Genomic DNA, 20160 nt, shown 5'->3' on the forward strand with positions numbered 1-20160 from the left:
ATCTTTAATCTTCTAAAGAGAATCAATTAATGAGTTGAGATAAATACTCCAATGTAAACCATGGTAGTCACCTCACAGAACTTGTAATAATAGCGAGGAAGGAAGCAATGTAGAGAGAACCCTCCAAGGCTTGAACTGAACATTTGGGCTCTGTCAAACTCAAAAAGAGGTTTTCCTTCTTAGCATTGCAATTAATATTTGAAGAAAGTAATAGATTACAACATTCTTGTAAAAGAAAGACAGTCATACCTGCAAAATCCAATCCCCCAGGGAATAGACAACTCCACTTATTACCATTTTGGCAAAAATAGGGTTTGTTTCAGAGCTTCTTGATAAGCATTACAATTATGATGGGTACATATCTTAGCATTTCCATCCCTAAGAACACAAGGAAAAGATCATGAGTTATCTCAACCAAAAAAGGGACGGGAGAGGGGGAGGGGGGGGGGAGGGGCTTCTTTATAACTGGCAAATGACGTGATATATTAGATCCAGAGACCAGTTTCTAGATACAATGATCTTGATCTTCTACACAAGTATTTGAAATTTTCAAGTCATGAGACTTGAAAATTGCATGTTCCTCACGCTTGGTACCATTTGAATCCCTCAAGGTATTTGGGTGCTTATAGTTCCATATGGCAAGTGATTACAACCTATATAGATTTCTATTTGAATCCCTCAGGGTATTTGTTCCTTCTAAAGAATCAAATATTTAACAGAGAATTTCATTATCCATTGATCCCAAGGCTTGTTCATACATTCTTATCCAAATGACATTCAACCAATCTTCCAACAAAACTTTCGGGAAAACAAAATGTATGGTTTCCAAATAATATCTTGTTTATTATGACTTTAAAGGATCTACCCAGTAGTTCACTTTTAGACACATGGAGGATGTACTAATATGACAAACGTGGATGCCTAAATAGTACTATTAACGTCGATTCTTTTGTTTGGATTGGGTTTTAGAGGGATCTAGATCCTCTCCATCTGAGTCATCCACGTTAGCAACGCCTCATGTCGCTCTTTGCAGGTAGAATAACACAGGAATTGCAAGATGAGGAATAGCAGAGGATTTCGATCCTTGTTAATCCCGCAAAGGTTGATGTTCCTTACCGACACGTGGTTGTAGGTACATAGAAGTGAGGCCCAAGGGAGAGCTTTCTCTGCTCAGCCTTCAAGTCTCAACTAGTAACAGAATTTCGTTCAATTAAGAAAAGAAAGGATACATGAAAATGTCAATATAAAATAGTTGAAGCCGGGGAAACAAAAGACATGTGCTACACAAGGTTTCGAGCACAATCAAGTTCATAAACCAAGGAAAGACATGGTATTGTCATACATGTCATTGACTAGACCAATCATGTTGGGAATAGACAAAGTCAATAATCCTAGAAAAAGAATTGGGAACCCAGCTAACAGAGCACACAATGTAAGAATATTCTCTAGAATATTCTCTCTTATTGTCCCATATACCAATTAGGTAATTGACCGATACTAATCTCATAGAATTGGATTCCAAATAGGAAACCCACTCCTCGTCAAATTAGGGAAAAGATTCCTACCCCATTTCCACACCTTGATGGGAGGGTGCAAAATTTTATTTAATAGGACTCTAGGTCCTCCTCTTACTCTAACGTTAATCTTATTATTGGTTCCATCACCAAGAGAGCATAAAAAGAGCTAGTGGGAGAAACCTAGAAGATCCATTGTGTTCGTGATTGAGATTGCAGGAATAAAAATACAGAAAGAATATAATGGCAGCAAATTCTTCACAGTCGATGGTGAACGGTATGCGTCGACCCTTATAGTTGAATTTTGTGATTAAATGATTGTATGGCAAGATCCTATATGTTGTTATTAGTAGGAATAACATCCTTCAAGTGGTATCAGAGCTTCATGGTTACGCCAATGCGTTCTTGAATCACATGGAGAGTACTGTTCATGAATACTATTTGGAACAGTACTCATTTTATGCTAAAGTAGGTGGGTTCGGTTCATTAGCGTCGATACTATTCACGGCACTGTTCATGAACAGTGTCGATTACTGTTCACGACACTGTTCATGAACAGTGCAGATACTGTTCATGACAGTACTCGATCCATATTATGTTTATATGATCCGATCGATCGGATCAGCTTGAATGGGATGAATTGTATTAATTTTGATATTAATCCATATGATTCATGACCAATATTATACGAACAATTACAAAATCTTCTTTATGTTATTTGCATGGGACTCACAAGTATTGAAAAGATTTAAAATCTAATTGAAAATTAGGGTTTATTTGTTATACTTTACCCAAGGGTTTATTTTGTATAATGTAATTTAGGGTTTTGGGTTTGTGGCAACCTACTAAAAAAAAAAATCCATATGTGGGGTTTAATAAATTAAACCCATTATGAAAGCCCATATTATGAGATTTAATGAAATAAACCCATTATGTAAGCCCATCTTCTCTTTATGTCTTATTTCTTATTCTAATCATAATAGATATGGTTTCTTTGTACTCTCTACTTACGTTTGTACATATTTCATAGATTGCACATCTATTTCTACTTATGCTCTATATTACTAACTGAATTTCTATGTTTTTTTTTAGAATACTTTTATGGTAGAAATAAATAGAAATAGATGTTGTCTATGTCTTTATGCATTATTTTAGAATACCTATGATGCTTGGATGATAATTTATGTTAAATTTAAATTGAATGCGTAATTCTCAATTTTAAATGCGTTTGGGGCATCAATGACTATGCGATTAAGTTGAATGGGAGTATCCATAGGTACACATTTTTCTTGATCACAATAATTATATATGTTGACCTTAAACATAATCGTATCATACATTCAATTTAAATTTCAAACTTTAGGGTTTTATGATGATCGTTATGTAACGGTCAAGATAGAATGAGAATATCCGCAGGTATACATTCTTGATTGACTGCGTTGATCTATATATAATAGTTTAACAGTTAAATGGGATGGGAATATCCACAGGTATACATCTTATTTGACCATTTTGATGAATTAAATATTTTATCCTAATGATGTCTTCCATCTAATATAAAGTGAACCATTAATATGTTACCATCTCGATCCCACAGGATAGATTGTAATGATGCAATATGTTGCTTTTCTAGAATTTTAATATTCTATTACTGAAACTCAAAGCATGATGATTGATATGCATGTATTATTTACTCTTATTCATAGGTTCAACACCTATCCCTATTTCGAATAACGTGCCACTTCTGAATGGATCAAACTTTAATGATTGGCATAAAGAACTTATTTATTACCTTGCTATCATGGATCATGATTATGCCTTGCGTAATGAGAAACCTACTGCTCTCACTGATGAGAGCACTGATGATGAGGTTACATTACATAATTGGTGGGAGCATTCCAACTGTCTTTGCCTTTTATATATCAAGAAGACAATTAACAAGACTATCAAAAGCTACATACCAACTTCTGAAAATGCAAAGGAATACCTAATCAATGTAGAGAACCGTTTTGCTGCTGGTGATAAATCTTTGGCTGGGACTTTGATGACCAAACTAGTAACAATGAAGTATACTGGTACTAATGGGATAAGGGACCATATCTCTGAAATGACAAGTATCTGTGCACAACTAAAACCCCTCGAATTGATAATGAATGAAGGTTGCCTTGTCCAAATAATTCTGACTTCACTTCCTCCTCGTTTTGGAGCATTCAAGATCCACTACAATACAAATAAAGATAAATGGACTCTGAATGAACTTCAGAGTGTGTGCGTCCAAGATGAAAGGAGATTGAATGATGAGGGAGGGCAGGAGGTCAATTTTGTATCCAACCGGAATAAAAGGAAAAGAGGAAATTTTAAAAAGAACAATGCATCAAAGAAAGCCTCCAATCCAAAGTCTGATGACAAGAAAAAGAAAACTGACAAGTTGAAGTGTTTCTTCTATAAGAAAGTAGGAAACCTTCAGAAAGATTGTCAGAAACGCAAGACTTGGTTCGAAAAGAAGGGTAATGATTCTATCCTAGTATGTTTTCAAACCAATCTTGTTGATGTTCCTTGTAATACTTGGTGGATTGATTCAGGAGTAACTGTTCATATTTCTAATTCTATGCAGGGCTTTCTTACAACCCAGACCAAATCAAAGTGAGAGCGTCGTCTATATGAAAAACCAGCAAAAGTCTGAAGTTCGATCCATCGGCACTTATAGACTCATTTTGAACACCGGATTCCAGTTGGACCTTATGGATACTCTTTACGTTCCTTCTATTTCTAGAAATTTACTTTCATTATCGAGACTTGATTGTGAATGTTTTAAGTTTAATTTTGGTGATAAGGTTGTAAACGTTTTTAAAGACACCAATCTAGTTTGCACTGGATATTTATGTGATAGTATTTATAAACTTAATTTGGATTCTAATTTTTCTAAATCCATTCTTGCACTGCATGTGAATGTTGGATAAAAGCGTAAATCCAACAATGATGATTCCTCATCCCTATGGCATAGATGTTTAGGTCATATTTCTAGACCTAAAATGGAGAGATTAGTGAAGCATCAAATATTGTCAAATCTAGACTTCACTGATTACACCACTTGTATAGATTGCATCAAAGGTAAGCAATCTAAGACAAATAAAGTTGCTGCCAAAAGGGCCAATTCACTTCTGGAATTGATACACACTGACATTTGTGGCCATCTTGATCCTTGTATAACTGGTGAAAAATATTTCATCACCTTTATTGATGACTACTCACGATATTGTTATGTCTGCTTATTAAAAGAAAAATCTGATGCTTTAAATGCTTTTGAAGTGTTCCGTGCTGAAGTCGAAAATAAGTTAAATAGAAATATTAAAACTATGAGATCTGATAGAGGGGGTGAATATTATGGTAGACATACTGATGTAGGGCAAAGTGAAGGACCATTTGCCCGATTTCTTAAGTTGAAGGGTATAACCCCCAAACACACAACTCCTGGTATACTTGAACAAAATGGGGTTGTAAAAAGACGCAATCGTACCATCACAGATATGGTACGTAGCATGATGAGCAACTCCTTATTGCCTGAATTCTTGTGGAGCGAAGCATTAAAAACATCTATGTATATCTTGAACTGGGTTCCTAGTAAGTCATTCCTAAAACTCCTTACGAGTTATGGAATGGAAGGAAACCTAGTTTAGGGCATTTACATGTATGGGGCTATCCTGCTAAAGCTAGATTGTACAATCCACATGAAAGAAAACTTGACCCTAAAATCATAAGTTGTTACTTTATTGGTTATTGTCAGTGGCCAAAGGGTTACAGGTTTTATGCACCAATACACAGTACCAAAATTGTGGAAACTCGAACTGCTAGATTCTTAGAGGATGGTAACATTAGTGGGAGTGAGAAACCACGTAATGTGGTATTTGAAGAACATCAAATTTCTTTACCGACTTATGTACATCGTGATAACATTGTTGTTCCACGGGTGACTGTTCATAATGATCTAGTGGAACAAGAAACTATAGAAGATGTACATATTCATCATGATGATGTTGTCCCACAGGTAACTATTGAAAATGATCATATGGAATAACAAACTATTGAAGATGTATCACTCCATGATGTAGTTACCACTGATAATACTATGAATGTTTCTCAACTGGAAATTTAAGGAAGACCTCAGAGGGTTCGAAGGTCTGCTATTCTTGATGACTATATAGTATATCTCCAAGAATCAGAGTTTGATATTGGAATCAAGAATGACCCATTAACCTTTTCATAGGCCATAAACGATAATGATTCTCTTAAATGGGTAACGATAATAATTCTCTTAAATGGGTAAATGCCATGAAAGATGAGATGAAGTCCATGAGTGACAATGATGTCTGGGATCTCGTTCAATTATCAACGGGCTTTAAGGCGATTGGTTGTAAATGGGTATTTAAAACCAAACACGACTCGAAGGGTAATATTGAGAGACATAAAGCTAGACTAGTTGCAAAGGGATTCACTTAGAAAAAAGGCATTGATTACCATGAAACCTTCTCTCCTGTCTCTAAGAAGGATTCTCTGAAAATCATATTGGCATTAGTAGCTCATTATAATCTAGAGCTTCACCAAATGGATGTGAAAACTGTTGTAACCCGACAGTCACTAAGAGGGGGGTGAATCAGTGAGTCCAATTTCGATCCCTAAAAACCTGTTCGATGTCTGGTCAAGAAAAACCTGATATACTTGTCCCTGTTTACACACAATCGTATGCACACTCAGCCTCTCATAGGCACTTCCAAGTGTACACACCCATTCTACATTCTACGCACTTTAATATAAAATACAAACAACAAGCGCCCACAACACAGGATTTTTACGAGGTTCGGCAATTTACCTACATCCCCGGAGTAGTGCCTATAAAGGCTTCGTACCTACTCAATACACTACTTTTGACTGCACCCATAGTCGGGAGCACCCACACCCAATTTTCTCAAGCCGAAGCTGAGATGGCACTCATAGTGCCGATACAATGTGTAGCACCCACTACACGGGAGCACCCACTAATCACATAATAAATAATACAGTAAATTGGGGCTTATATCAATGCCCTACAGTTAAGCCTTGCCTAGCAAATACATCCACAACTAGCTAGCATGCTTACAGTTCATCCACAACTAACCTAGTATGTATACATTCATCCACAACTAACCCTAGCATATATACATGCATATAATGTAAAATCAAAGGTTAGAGAATCTCACAACCGATTGCCTGGGATGACTGGAAACTTGTACTGACAAGTTTGGTGCTCACACCTTCTCTCTCATTGGCTTCTTGCTCTTCAAAGCAAACACATCCTTGCTTTCTTATCTTCCTCCTTGGCTTTGAGTTAATGTACCATTAACACACCTCAACCACCTCTTTTACCTCCTTTAATGGCCTAAGAACATTTATCATCAAGTATGTATGTCATTCAAGGACCAACAAAGAGGGGAAAGCTTCTCCTACCTAAACCATAGCCTTCTTTCACTCAAAACTCATTTTTCTTGCTTCCATGGTGTAGGGCTTGAAAAAATGAAGAAGCTGCAACTTGATTCACCTAAATCCGAGTTAAAATGAGAGAGATATGACCATTTGAAGTTGGAGCAATAAGATAGCCTGAAATAGAATCTTCGTAGGGGTGGCGTAGGCTACACCAGTGGCACGCGCAACAGGGGCGAAATCTGACCGTAGATCTCATATAAAGATCTTATAATCTAAGCCATCGGATTAAACCAACGGACAATTGATCCAAACCATTAGATTTGAATCTCGATGACGTCATCATGACGTAGGCGCTGACATCGTCAGAAGTGTTGTCGATCTATGATTGGTTGCTTTTCTGGATTTTAAGGGAGCTTGTCTCCCACTCACAAAAGAGAAATGCATATCGACCGTTGGATCCGAATCCTCCATGATGGCTTTAATCAGATTTCATGAGATCATTAAGATCGGAATCTTTTTATACCTTCTATATACGCGCGAAACACCACAACATACCTTGATAAGGTGTAGCGCCAGTGCATCAAGAATTATGCATCTAACCAATTAAATTCTACGCGCAAGCATCTATCTCGTCCATGTCAGCGCAAAATCTTAGCAGCCTTTGGATGGGCATCAAGCCTATGTGGTCGAATCTTGGCCATCCATTTCACTTCCCTTTACTCCTCTTTATTATAATCAAGCCCCTGCCTCCATATGTTTCAGTGCTTAAAGACCCCTTGCAACTCAGACCTTCAAAATCTTTAAATTACACAAAAGCCCTTCAAATTTCAAAAATAAATTCCAAAAAATCCACCCAACATCGAGAGCAACTGATGGATTTTCGAACCGACTTTACGGAAACACTTATAACTTTTTCATATGATATCCGATCGAGATGAAACAAAGTGCGTTGGAATCGTAACTGGATGCTCTACGACTTTTCAGAAGACTCAATCATCTGAATCATCCATGTAAAAAGACAAAAATACCCCTACACCTTTTTAATGACGTATCTTTCTCATACAGAATCAGAACGTGATGAAATCAGAACCGTTGGAAAGATTGTATTTTTTTCGTATTGTTACATGTAGAACACTTCCTTTAAAAAATTCATCTTCAATGCCGAAACTGCCCTCGACTGCCACAAATGCCGTAACTTCTTCATATGGTATCGGAATGTGACGAAATCAAATGCACTGGACTAGGTAAATTACAATCTATCTTTTTCATGAAGAACCGATCTTCCAAAAATGTCATTTTCACTGCCGAAAATGCCCTCGATCGTAAACAGGCCAATTTTGCCAGTTTTGACCCAGAAACCCGCACCACCTATTAATGATGTATTAAACCACTCCATGCATACCAAGCTGCTCTGTTATCTCATCGGTGACACTGGACACTGCCATGTCATCATTTTCATCCACGTCACCCAAACTGGCCACGTCATCACCACCACGTGGCCGAGTTGCCAACAACGACAACCATAAAACAACAAAAACTGCATTCTTGAATGGGGATTTAGATGAGGAAGTCTACATGAACCAACCTGAGGGATTTAGTGATCAAGGAAAAGAAAATCTAGTGTGCAAACTTAAGAAATCCATATACGGACTTAAACAAGCTTCCAGACAGTGGTATATTAAGTTTAACTATATCATTGTTTCCTTCGGATTTGTTGAGAACACATTTGATAGGTATATATATCTGAAACGTAGTGGGAGTAAATTTATATTTCTTGTCTTATATGTGGATGATATATTACTTGCTAGTAATGATTTTGGTTTATTGAGTGATACAAAGACCTTTCTTTCTAAGAACTTTGAAATGAAAGATATGGGTTTAGCTTCTTTCGTTATTGGCATTGAGATATTTTGTGATAGATCTCGTCGGATACTTGGGCTATCACAGAAAACCTATATTAACAAAGTTTTGGAAAGATATGACATGATGAATTACAAATCAGGTATTTCCCCCATTATCAAAGGAGATAAGTTCAGTCTGAATCAACGCCCAAAGAATGATCTGGAAAGAGCATAAATGAAGGATATTCCCTATTCTTCCGTAGTAGGGAGTCTTATGTATGCAATGAATTGTACTCGTCCAGACATCAGTTTTGCTGTTGGTATGTTAGGCAAATATGTGAGAAATCCTGGCATGGATCATTGGGTTGCAACAAAGAAGGTGATGAGGTATTTAAAGGGGACTAGGGAGTACATACTTACTTACAGAGCATCTGATCGGTTAGAAGTGATCATATATTCAGACTCTGATTATGCAGGATGCCTCGACAGTAGGAAATCTACATCAGGATACATTTTTCTACTTGCTGGTGGGGTGATTTCTTGAAAGTCCAAGAAACAGGCTTGTGTCTCTACTTTTACTATGGAAGCAGAGTTTGTGGCATGCTTTGAGGTCACATTTATGACAATTTGGTTATGGAACTTTATGTCAGGACTCGGGTTATTGACACCATTTCGAAGCTGCTAAGAATGTATTGTGACAATGTTGCTGCCGTATATTACTCCAAGAATGATAAGCATTCAAGTAGAGCGAAGCATATTGGAGTAAAATACAATTTTGTGAAGGAATCAGTTCAGAAACAAGAAGTGTCTATTACATACATCAAGACAAGTCTGATGATTGCTGATTCTATGACCAAGGCATTAGCGCCTAAACACTTTATAGATCTTGTAATGGGCATGGGTTTATGTAAAGTTTGATGTAATGGTCATATTATGTTAGACATTTTTTTACTTATTTATTTAAATGATAATGATATTTGTTGTTTCTGAATATTTCTCACTTGATTATTGTGTGTACACATTTTATTTAATATATGTGAGATATATTGTTGGACCATTTAGTTATAGACTTTTCTAGTCTATTCCCTACTTTTGCACTTGTTTGGATGAAGTTATTAGTGTTGTGACTATAGAAGGGAGTATGTCGTTATATGATGTATAACCGCCATGATCCACATTAGTAGTTTGTTCAAATATGGTATTATGATTGTGATGACATAAAGTTGATGGATTTACTTTCAAATACTACAGTATGATGTTAGAATCCAAATTATGTTTGAGATTATAATTATGTGGTCATATGATTCAAGTGGGAGATTGTAAGAATATTCTCTATTATTGTCTCATATACCAATTAGGTAATTGACCGATACTAATCTCATAGAATTGGATTCTAAATAGGAAATCCACTCCTCGTCAAATTAGGAAAAAGAGTTCTACCCAATTTGCACACCTTGATAGGAGGGTGCAAAACTTTATTTAATAGGACTCTAGGTCCTCCTCTTACTTTAACGTCAATCTCATTATTGGTTCCATCACCAAGAGAACATTAAGAGAGCTAGTGGGAGAAACCTAGAAGATCTATTGTGTTCGTGATTGGGATTGCAAGAATAAAAATACAGGAAGAATATAATGACGAAAAATTCTTCACAGTCGATGGTGAACGGTATGCATCGACCCTTATAGTTTAATTTTGTGATTCAATGATTGTATGGCAAGATCCTATCTGTTGTTATTAGTAGGAATAACATCCTTCACACCATTGTGGGCATGGAAGTGATCGACTTGACAGAAAAGAGCAGCACATCAGGTTCATATAGATAATAAAGTCCATTTTTGTGAGGCATGCCGGACAAACGTCTTTGGTAACCCATATCCATACCAGACAAATACCTGGCACAACGGTAGAACGCCAGGGAGTGTCAGTTTGCATCCGGCCTGAAGCTTATAACGATCTTCTGTGGATTCATCGTCACCGTGATCCAAATAGACATTTTACAGACACCTACCAGCAAACATATGAGAGCCATTTTAAAAGAAGCCACACGGATAAAGTATGTGGCGTCCCATGCACACATACAACTTACAAGACAAAGTATTATATGACACATGAAGAGCAAAAGCATTCCAAAGAGAAGAACCAGGATGACCAGAATAACTTACTAAACGCAAATAGCTTCAAGAAAAGAAGAAGAAACATAAATAGAAGAAAACAATCACAAAAGCACAAGCAATGCCTTGCTCCTATTAAAATTACTATAACAGCCTTAAACAAGGGTTAGGGTTTTTCAAAAAAGAGGTATTCAAAGAAGATGAACTTACAATGACGAGAGACTATAATTACACACAACACCAACCAATCCACACTGGGATGAGAATCACAAGACTATGCTGGAGAAGAAGGCAACAGACCACGCTGACCACGCTGGGGAGAACCAAAGCTATCTATCGAAATCCACACATGCTTTCGTCATACGAATATTCTTAGTGTGAATGTCTTCTTATTTTCTTAATTAACAATGGAATCTTGAAGGACACGGAAAGCCACCTTTGATAGTAACGCATTTGATAGAGACCATATGGGTCCATCATTAACAAACATTTGAGTGAATCTGACCATACTAAGCAAAGACACTACTTGTGGGAAATGGCAAACTAATGATTGACATAAAGTCCTGTTTGGAGAAAGTATTGTTAATAATACAGCACTCAATGAACAAGATTATATTATTGTGAACTCTAATCCACAATGTTTTTTTTTTTAGGCATGCAAGATTATGCTAATCTATTATATGAGGTTCTCCTTTCTAACTTTTTAAGATCAATACTAACTACCGTTTGGTGCTCAAGCTGCTTGTTAAGTAGAACGTCCCATTTTTATGACTCCCAAGAGATTTTCCTACCCCCTTTATATCCCAAATCCTTGATGGGCTTACTTTGTTTGTTAATTTTTATTTTTGGGGTGTTGGGTGGGAGGGAAGGGGGGTTGGCCAGGTGGGGAGTGTTGGAAAAACGAGAAACTAAAAATGAAACAGAAGAGAATGAAAATTGTAAAAAAATCATACAATCCCACAAAAGGATTTATGTGGTTCATCAATTTTGCCTCCGTGTGTCCATGGTGAGATGAGAAATATTTCACTATCAATGGAGAATAGAATTACAATTGCTCATCCTCACACCTTTTTGAGATTGATTATAGAAAAAACCTTTACACAAATATATAATGAAACCCTATATATATATATATATATATATTTATCTCAAGGGCAAAGATCCACTAGTTTGATGCAGTCCCTGGCAACAAAGATAAACTAGCAAGATGGGCCAATTCCTTTGGACCTCTTAATGGTCCTCCAGAATCAGCCCACTTACACAAGCAACGGAATCCAAGACATTGAACCCTCAATAGGGGTAGAAATGGTTATCGAGGCTGTGGTCCATTCCTCTATAATTAATGGTCCCATTAAATTCATCATAGTTTTAATTTTATTTCCTTTAAATAAAGGTCTTTCATCATAATGGAATGATGAACTTATAAGTCTCTCTTTTTTAAATTCAAAATTGTGTGAATTTTTTTCTTCTTTTCTACTTATTTCTTGACAATCAAAGTACCAAACTAAGCATATCAAGCAACTAATTTGTGCTTTAAAATTCCAAATGAAGAATACTTTTTGAAAAAAAAGTTAAATATGTAGTGAGATAGAATCTTTCAACTGGAACAAGCAAAAAATTGATGGATGATATAATTAAGGGGAGGTTTACTCTATAATTAACCAATCCCAAATGCCAATAACTTATGAACAATTATTGCTAGTTAGGCAAGAAGGGAACAATCAAAGCAATCAATCAATCCATCTTATCACTAATTCCTAATTATTTGGACTTGGCTTCACGTAACCAAACCCATATAACAGATTTGATTAAGCCATGATGGTGTAATGTCATCTTCAGAAGACAGCAACCTTCTATGTAAAGAACAATCACAAGAAGTTAAGACCTACAAGGCTACAACCCTTAGAATGAAGACAAAAGATTCCATTTCAACAATGTTTATTGATTAAGGGAAGTGAGTAATCAGAAAACTAGAGTATACTATCAGCCTTTGTAAGGCATAAGATTCCAAAATGAACTAATCAGATCCGAAAGGAGAACGTCATCAACAACCCTAGTTGAATTGTATTAACTTCTCCACTAAGGCCCGGCCAGCCGGTCCAAATCAGTCTCTATTGGACCCACCAACTGTGTTTATTTAGAGGAAGCAAATGGTCTATATAAACTAGAAAAAACCACCCAATTGATGTACTTCGAGTTTACGTCTCCTGTTATTGCTCGGATTTGATTTAAGCATCAAAGAGTCTTCAAAACTCTTTTTTTCCATCTTTGGTGTGCAGATTCTACGTACATCACAACAATGGCTTTGACACCCCAGTGCTGCTGCCTATGCATTTGCCTGGCCATAAGCTTGGCTTTAGGGTTCTTGGCTTCTCATGCAGAGGGTCGGACGAGTCTTACTGGAATGTTGTCTATGATGGATAGGCATGAACTATGGATGGGTGAACATGGGCGTGTGTATAAGGATGCTAAAGAGAAGGAGAAGAGGTTCTTGGTGTTTAAGAAAAACGTGGAACGTATAGAGGCTTTCAATAAGGCTGGGAACAAACCATACAAGCTAAGTGTGAATGGGTTTGCAGACTTGGAGAATGAAGAGTTTAAGGCAGCTCGTACTGGATACATGATGAAATCTACAGGGCAAAGTTCATCGTCGAATAGAGTGTTTAAATACCATAACGTGACTGTTGTGCCAATTAGCTTTGACTGGAGAAGGAAAGGAGCTGTGACCCCCATCAAAGACCAAGGCCAATGCGGTGAGAAACAAGTTTTTTGTTCATTCACCTAGTATTGGCAAATTATTGATTCATATTAATATATATATATATATATGTATATATATTTTTTTTCGTAGTGGCAGTAGCCTCATGCACTGGATAAAATTTTCCTGCAAATCGGGTAATAGGAGTTTTCTATAAACTGGGCAGTAGGAGTTTTTCTACTGCCCGGTTGTGGTCCAATCCCAGCCTACATACCACGTGTTGGGATTGTAATTCGACCCATCGAGTGTTTAGGTTTTTTTTTTCCTACCAATTGGAGGGCCCCACCACAATTCCAGTATATGTGGTGGCCTAAGATTGGACCACAGCCCTAGTTTCAAGAAAATTTTTGTCGTCCAATTTGTAGAATTTTTTTATCCTCGTGCCTTAGGTATGCCATTTTTTTACCACTCATGTTTTACTGAAGCCGTTGGAAGAAGAAAACAAGGACCTCATACCTTAACCTCCCTTATTTTCTCATCGTCTACTGCTTAATTATACTAATCATAATGACGGTGGAATAGATAAGGAATTCCTTGGATAAGCATTTTTTTCTTATTCTTTTCTTAAATATTTCTGACTCCTATTCTTCAAGAGAGTTGACTGTCTATACCATTTTTTTTTTTTTGTAGAGATAAAATACTTCTAAAGGGTTATTATAACACATGATCATATAAGGTCTGGTAAAAATCAGATAGGGAACAAGAACCTTGCCAGTCTGGTGTTACCTATGCCCAAACACAGGCAGACACAAAAAGATCATGTTACCCTTACCCCCTATCGTGTGTGCTGAAGATGCTTTAGCATACTAGCACAAGAACCACACAAAGACAAGCATTATTCTTTTGCCCAGTCAAATACTATTAGATAATGAAGTATACAACTTAATTTTAAATTTCAATACCTATTATTAATATTGTAAAAAATAGAGACAACCAAATTCATAGCCTGATTTTCTTCCCCCCCACACTTCCAACATATCTCATGCAATCCATAATCTAAATTAAGAACCATTTAATTTAACTAAAAAAAAAAAATCCTGACTTCTTGTTATCAAAATATAGGATGTTGTTGGGCATTCTCAGCAGTTGCAGCCATAGAAGGAATTACCCAACTGAAGACTGGCAAGCTAATCTCTCTATCAGAGCAAGAGCTAGTAGACTGTGATATAAATGGCATTGATCAAGGCTGTGAAGGTGGACTCATGGACAGTGCCTTCCAATTCATCCAACAAAACCATGGCCTCACCACAGAATCTAGCTATCCATACCAGGGAATTGATGGTAACTGCAGTACAGAGAAGGCTATCTACCACTCAGCAAAGATCACTGGTTACGAAGACGTCCCGGCGAACAACGAACAGGCGCTGCTCAACGCAGTGGCAAATCAACCTGTCTCTGTAGCCATAGAGGGAAGTGGATTTTCCTTTCAGTTCTACTCAAGTGGTGTCTTCACTGGTGAGTGTGGCACAAATCTGGACCATGCGGTTACAGCAATTGGATATGGTGTGAATAAAGATGGGACTAAGTATTGGCTTATAAAGAATTCATGGGGGACTAGTTGGGGTGAGAATGGGTTCATGAAGATTCAAAGAGATGTTACTCAAAAGGAAGGTCTTTGTGGCCTTGCCATGAAAGCATCCTACCCTACTAAATAAATCAAGAATTAAGTGATGATGGAACTCACCACAGTGCTTCATGTTTGTTATTCAAGTTGGCCTCCTCAAGCCACTACATGTTTATTTATTTATAACTGAAATGGTTGTATCACTTATATTATATTCCATAAATGAAAATTTGTACATTTATAGTGGTGTCAATTGTCTGTTGGTGTTGCTTGTATATATATAGAAACATCTAAGAATGGACTGTTAGTAAAATATGGGAGTTCAGAAGCTTCTTATCTTTGGTAACTCCTAGTTTTTAATGCATGAGAGAATCCATGAGAGAGATATTATTTATTTATTTTTTATTATTATTATTTTACGCCGAATTAAAGATTTGAAATAACAGAATGCTGCTAGCTGACCTTAAGAATGAAAGGAGGGTGGGGGGACCCAATTAAAAAATAATGATAGAAATTAAGCAGCTGGTAGTGGACCATAAGAAGGGGTGGGGGTTTGGGGAACAGAAGAACAATAAAAAAGGGACATCTCCTTCCGATTGGACAGAATTTGATGATTGTCCTTTACCATATGATCTACCTTACTGAATCCTACTTTTTTTTTTTTTTTTACTTCTTAGCCCTTTTTTATTTTCAGCCACTTTACCCTTTGGTTTATTATTATTATTATTATTATTATTATTATTATTATTATTAAATTGAAAATTAAATTAGCTGAGTAAAAAGTTCATAACATCTTCCTTAGACGAGATTGAACTTTCTCCAACCCTCGGGTTCACTATCCACTTGTGTGTGATGGAAACTATTTGTCTATTCGTCTACAAATAAATACAGAATTAAATTCCTTCTTCAAAATAGTAATGTCATAAAGTGAAGTGAAATTTCCATGTCACCATTTGCTTGTTCGCTGCATCAACCTACCTCTCATCTTTTGGCAGTCTTTTCATACTTCCACATATGTGTTCACCTGCATGCTCCTTTGCACCTTGCAAGTCTTGATACAATCCTCGTATTTGATTCTTAAGGCTATATTTGGTTGTAAGGGGGAATTAAAGGAAAGAAAAACAAAATTTTCATACTTTAAAAAAGAAATATATGTTTTATTTATTTATTTTTATAAAAAAAAGGAAATATATGTAATTATTACCGACATGACTTTAACATTCACTTCAAATCATTCCATATTTAGTTATAAAATTTCATTTTACTTTGCATCCAAAACCCTTTGTTATAATATGTAAAATATATTATTACTAAATATGGTTAAAAAAATTAAGTAGTTTCTACAATCATATGAGGTAATGATTATAAACATTTCTTTTTAATATATGAAAATTTCACTTCCCTTCCCTTTAAATTCCCATTGTAATCAAGCAGGCTTAAGGATTTCCTACAAAATCAAAGTTGTTATAAAGGTCATCACTACAATTTGAGAATGACATAATAATATAGAAATCCATTATGTCACTCCACCATTTGGGTCATAGTTACCATCACAGATAATAATGCGGGATTCCCGATTTGATAACCTTCAATACTCATCAAGGTTTAAGAAACTATCATTTTCTTTGGTTAAAGATTGAACCAAAGAAATAAGCAAGAGCTGAAGATTATGAATCCATTTATTGATCACTTTTATTAACACAAAAGAATTAGGATTTGAAAAACCAAAGCATTACGGCACATCGGAAGGTAATAAAAGCAATAGTACTGATAGAGACATTGCAAAGTTTTAAGGATAGAGAATGCCATGTTTCTCAAATTTAGCTAATAAAGGAATGAGGATAAATGGCTAAATCAAATCATAGATAGTAGGCTCTACCAAAAATAAAGAAAAAAAAATCATAGATAATAAGAGTAAGGAAACATACAAATCTTAGACGTAGAGGTCCAACAACAAAAATTCTTTTACAAAATCACAAGATAAATGTCAATTGTTAGAAAAAGAGCAATCTTGCTCTTAACACACAACCCACCACTAAGGATTTTCCACAAGAACACATGAAATTTAGGGTGGATTCTCAAATGCCATAAAAAATTCCAAACTTTCTGAGAAGATTGTCTAGGGTTCATACCATTTTGAGATTGGGTTTGAAGAAGCCACTTGTTACAGCAAGAAATAGTGTAAGGCAATCATGGAACCTGCACAGAGAGGAGAACACAAGAGAGTGAGCACTAGGTTGATCGGACTCTCTGATACCTAAGTCGGATCTCTCTGTCAATAAATAATTCCAATAAGAATGGAAAAAAAAATTGATACTTTGGAAAGGGGTTTACCTGGGCATTTATTGTCACACCCCGTTCACACTGAACCGGGCCAGTGATCGGGTTAACACCGGTTAACCCAAACCTGCCAGGATCATCTGATACTGTATTCCACCACAGCATACACAACTAATAAAAACTTATCAGATCAACGGAAGACTAGGTTTACCTGTGAATATTCCCATAATACTTGATACCCGAATTGTGATACAATAGTTATATACATGTGGGCCCGAAGGCATGATATTTACACAATAAAAGTACAATTCATATATCAAGTACATAAAGGAAACCATCAAAATAATCAGAGTACACAGCTCGGCTCGGTATTAAAGGTTAGAGCTCAGCTCGGCATCAAGGGTTGGGCCCAGCTCGGCATCACATGGTAGAGCTCAGCTCGGCCTCAAAAGTGGAGCTCAGCTCGGTATCAGAACTGCGGTCCTGCAGCACAACTCTCGCACGAGCAGTCAGTGCCGTGCTCTAACTCCTCAGCGGCCCACTAGTCCTCTTCGGGGAACTCGATTGTGGGACCCACCCCATGCTCCTTAGATGTATGACTTGTAAAATCATCTAAAAAGGGGTGCACATGTGGGATGAGCTCACTAGCTCAGTAAGTGGTAAGATGGACCACACAGCAGTCCACACATCAAAACACAATCATATGCACTACATGCCATGCAATACATTTTAAATCACATCCACCTAAGCAACATTACTAAGTCTTTGGTATAGTGCTACTATAGCCACAGTGCGCGTATACTTCGGGTACGAGCCGCGAACTCCATCCCGTGATACACCCATAGGGCTGTCGGAGAAGGCCCACCGTGAGTACTCGAACAAGTAAAGACATGTCGACCACCGGCTCTCAACAGAAAAGTAAATGACTGAAATTAAAGGTGTTGACTCTAGCAATTTAAAAGCAGTACGATTGGCCCTCTTGAATATACCACCGGGGTTGCCGACTGTCCTAATGACCCACCAGGCATTATGTCTAACCACCACAGTGACCCGACAACCGCGACCACTGCTTCCCCCCAAATGGTAACCCAACACCTTAACCCCTGTTGGGAAGAGTCATAGCACGGGATGGTGAAAATCCTAAACTGCATGCTTCTATATGACAATCGTACGATTGCATAATGCCACCGCGTCCTATACCACAGGCCACCAATGCACTCATTTCCAAGCCGACTACGGCGTCTAGTCTATTAATGCATTATGTACAATGATGTCAACATTCATCACATAAGCATCTCATCACTTGGCATTTAGAAAGTAAACATAGCACACATGCATAACAATGTGAGGATGACTAATCTACATAGCATATTCATGATGGCATGACTAGACTAGATACAATTAAATGAATGCCAAACAATGCCTTGAAGCAAGGCCAAACGTCCTCTCCCCACTTACCTGTAGTGTACAAGGATTCCCGTTCGGTACGGGTGAGATCCGGTGGGAGAAGCGTAGGATTTGGTGGACCTAACATGATTGAGTGGGGTTAGTACTTCACCATTTTGGAATCAAAATTAACACGATCCAATGACACGATCATGTTTAGAGTTCTAAAAGGAGGTCACACGTTCGATTTGGGTCCAATCGGACGTAAAAATCACCTTCGGGGCCTCACAGGTGGGTCAGACAGCCCACTTGTCTGGCCCACCGATCTGGACCGGCGGCCAGATTGGCCTGTCGGTTGGCCCGTCGGTCTGGCCCATCGGTTAACCTGTCAGTTGGCCCACCGGTTGTGCCCGAAGGCCCTGCCCTCTCAGGCGGGTGCCCACAGGTGGGCTAGATGGCCCACTGGTTTGGCCCACCGGTCTTGGTGGGAAACCTGCTGTTTCTTCCCAACTTCCTCCATTCTATAGGGATTCAAATGGGGGTTTTTCCCAACCCATTCTTCACACTTTCAAAGTCTTAGAGGATGGTTCTAACCTAGATCCAGGTTAGATTCAAGTGATGGGAAACCATCTTACCTTCTTTGCTCAATAACACCTTCAAACCCTCAGAATCACTTCAAACCCACAATGCTTCTCCCACCTTGTCAATACATTTTCAAATCCTTCAAGATCAACACATAAATCATCTATTAAACCTTAGATTCATTATCTCAAAGGGGATTTACAAGATCTCAAGAAACCCTACACGAATCAAGGGTTTTACTTGGGTATAGTGAATGTTTAAGGAACCACACCTTGCTTACCTCTAAATGTAGATCTAGTGTTGAAGATCACTCTTCCAGCGCCGGAATGGGAAGATCAAGCTTCGGCGCCGCTGAAATCCTTCTCTTATTCCTCTTCCTTCTCTTCCCTTCTTCTTCCCTTTCTTTTCTCTCTCCTCTTTATTATCCTCACCAACGTACGAGTGTCATAAATGAAAAGAAAAGAAAATCATAAATGCTATATATATACTTTTTAAGTAACTAAATAGTTCACATGGATGGGTCACTCAGGTGGGTGGGTGCGCCCACCTGTCCGCCCACCTGTCCGCCCACCTGAGGGCCAAAACTTGGGATTTTGACAGAGTTCGGGCCTCGGCGCGAACCCCACCCTCGGCATACGACGTAATATACGTATACACCTTAATATA

General features: G+C 37.5%; 1 protein-coding gene across 1 annotated transcript; it reads left to right on the plus strand.

The window, feature by feature from the left end:
• The first annotated feature begins 13117 nt into the window (after nt 1–13117).
• LOC122091229 (senescence-specific cysteine protease SAG12-like) lies at nt 13118–15499 on the plus strand. Its single transcript, XM_042661085.1, has 2 exons — nt 13118–13677; nt 14745–15499. Exons 1-2 carry the CDS (start codon nt 13224–13226, stop codon nt 15335–15337), a joined length of 1047 nt encoding a protein of 348 aa, XP_042517019.1. The 5' UTR covers nt 13118–13223; the 3' UTR covers nt 15338–15499.
• Nucleotides 15500–20160: the final 4661 nt, after the last annotated feature.

The sequence above is a fragment of the Macadamia integrifolia genome, chromosome 10 (genome assembly GCF_013358625.1).
Source record: "Macadamia integrifolia cultivar HAES 741 chromosome 10, SCU_Mint_v3, whole genome shotgun sequence".
Lineage (NCBI taxonomy): Eukaryota > Viridiplantae > Streptophyta > Magnoliopsida > Proteales > Proteaceae > Macadamia > Macadamia integrifolia.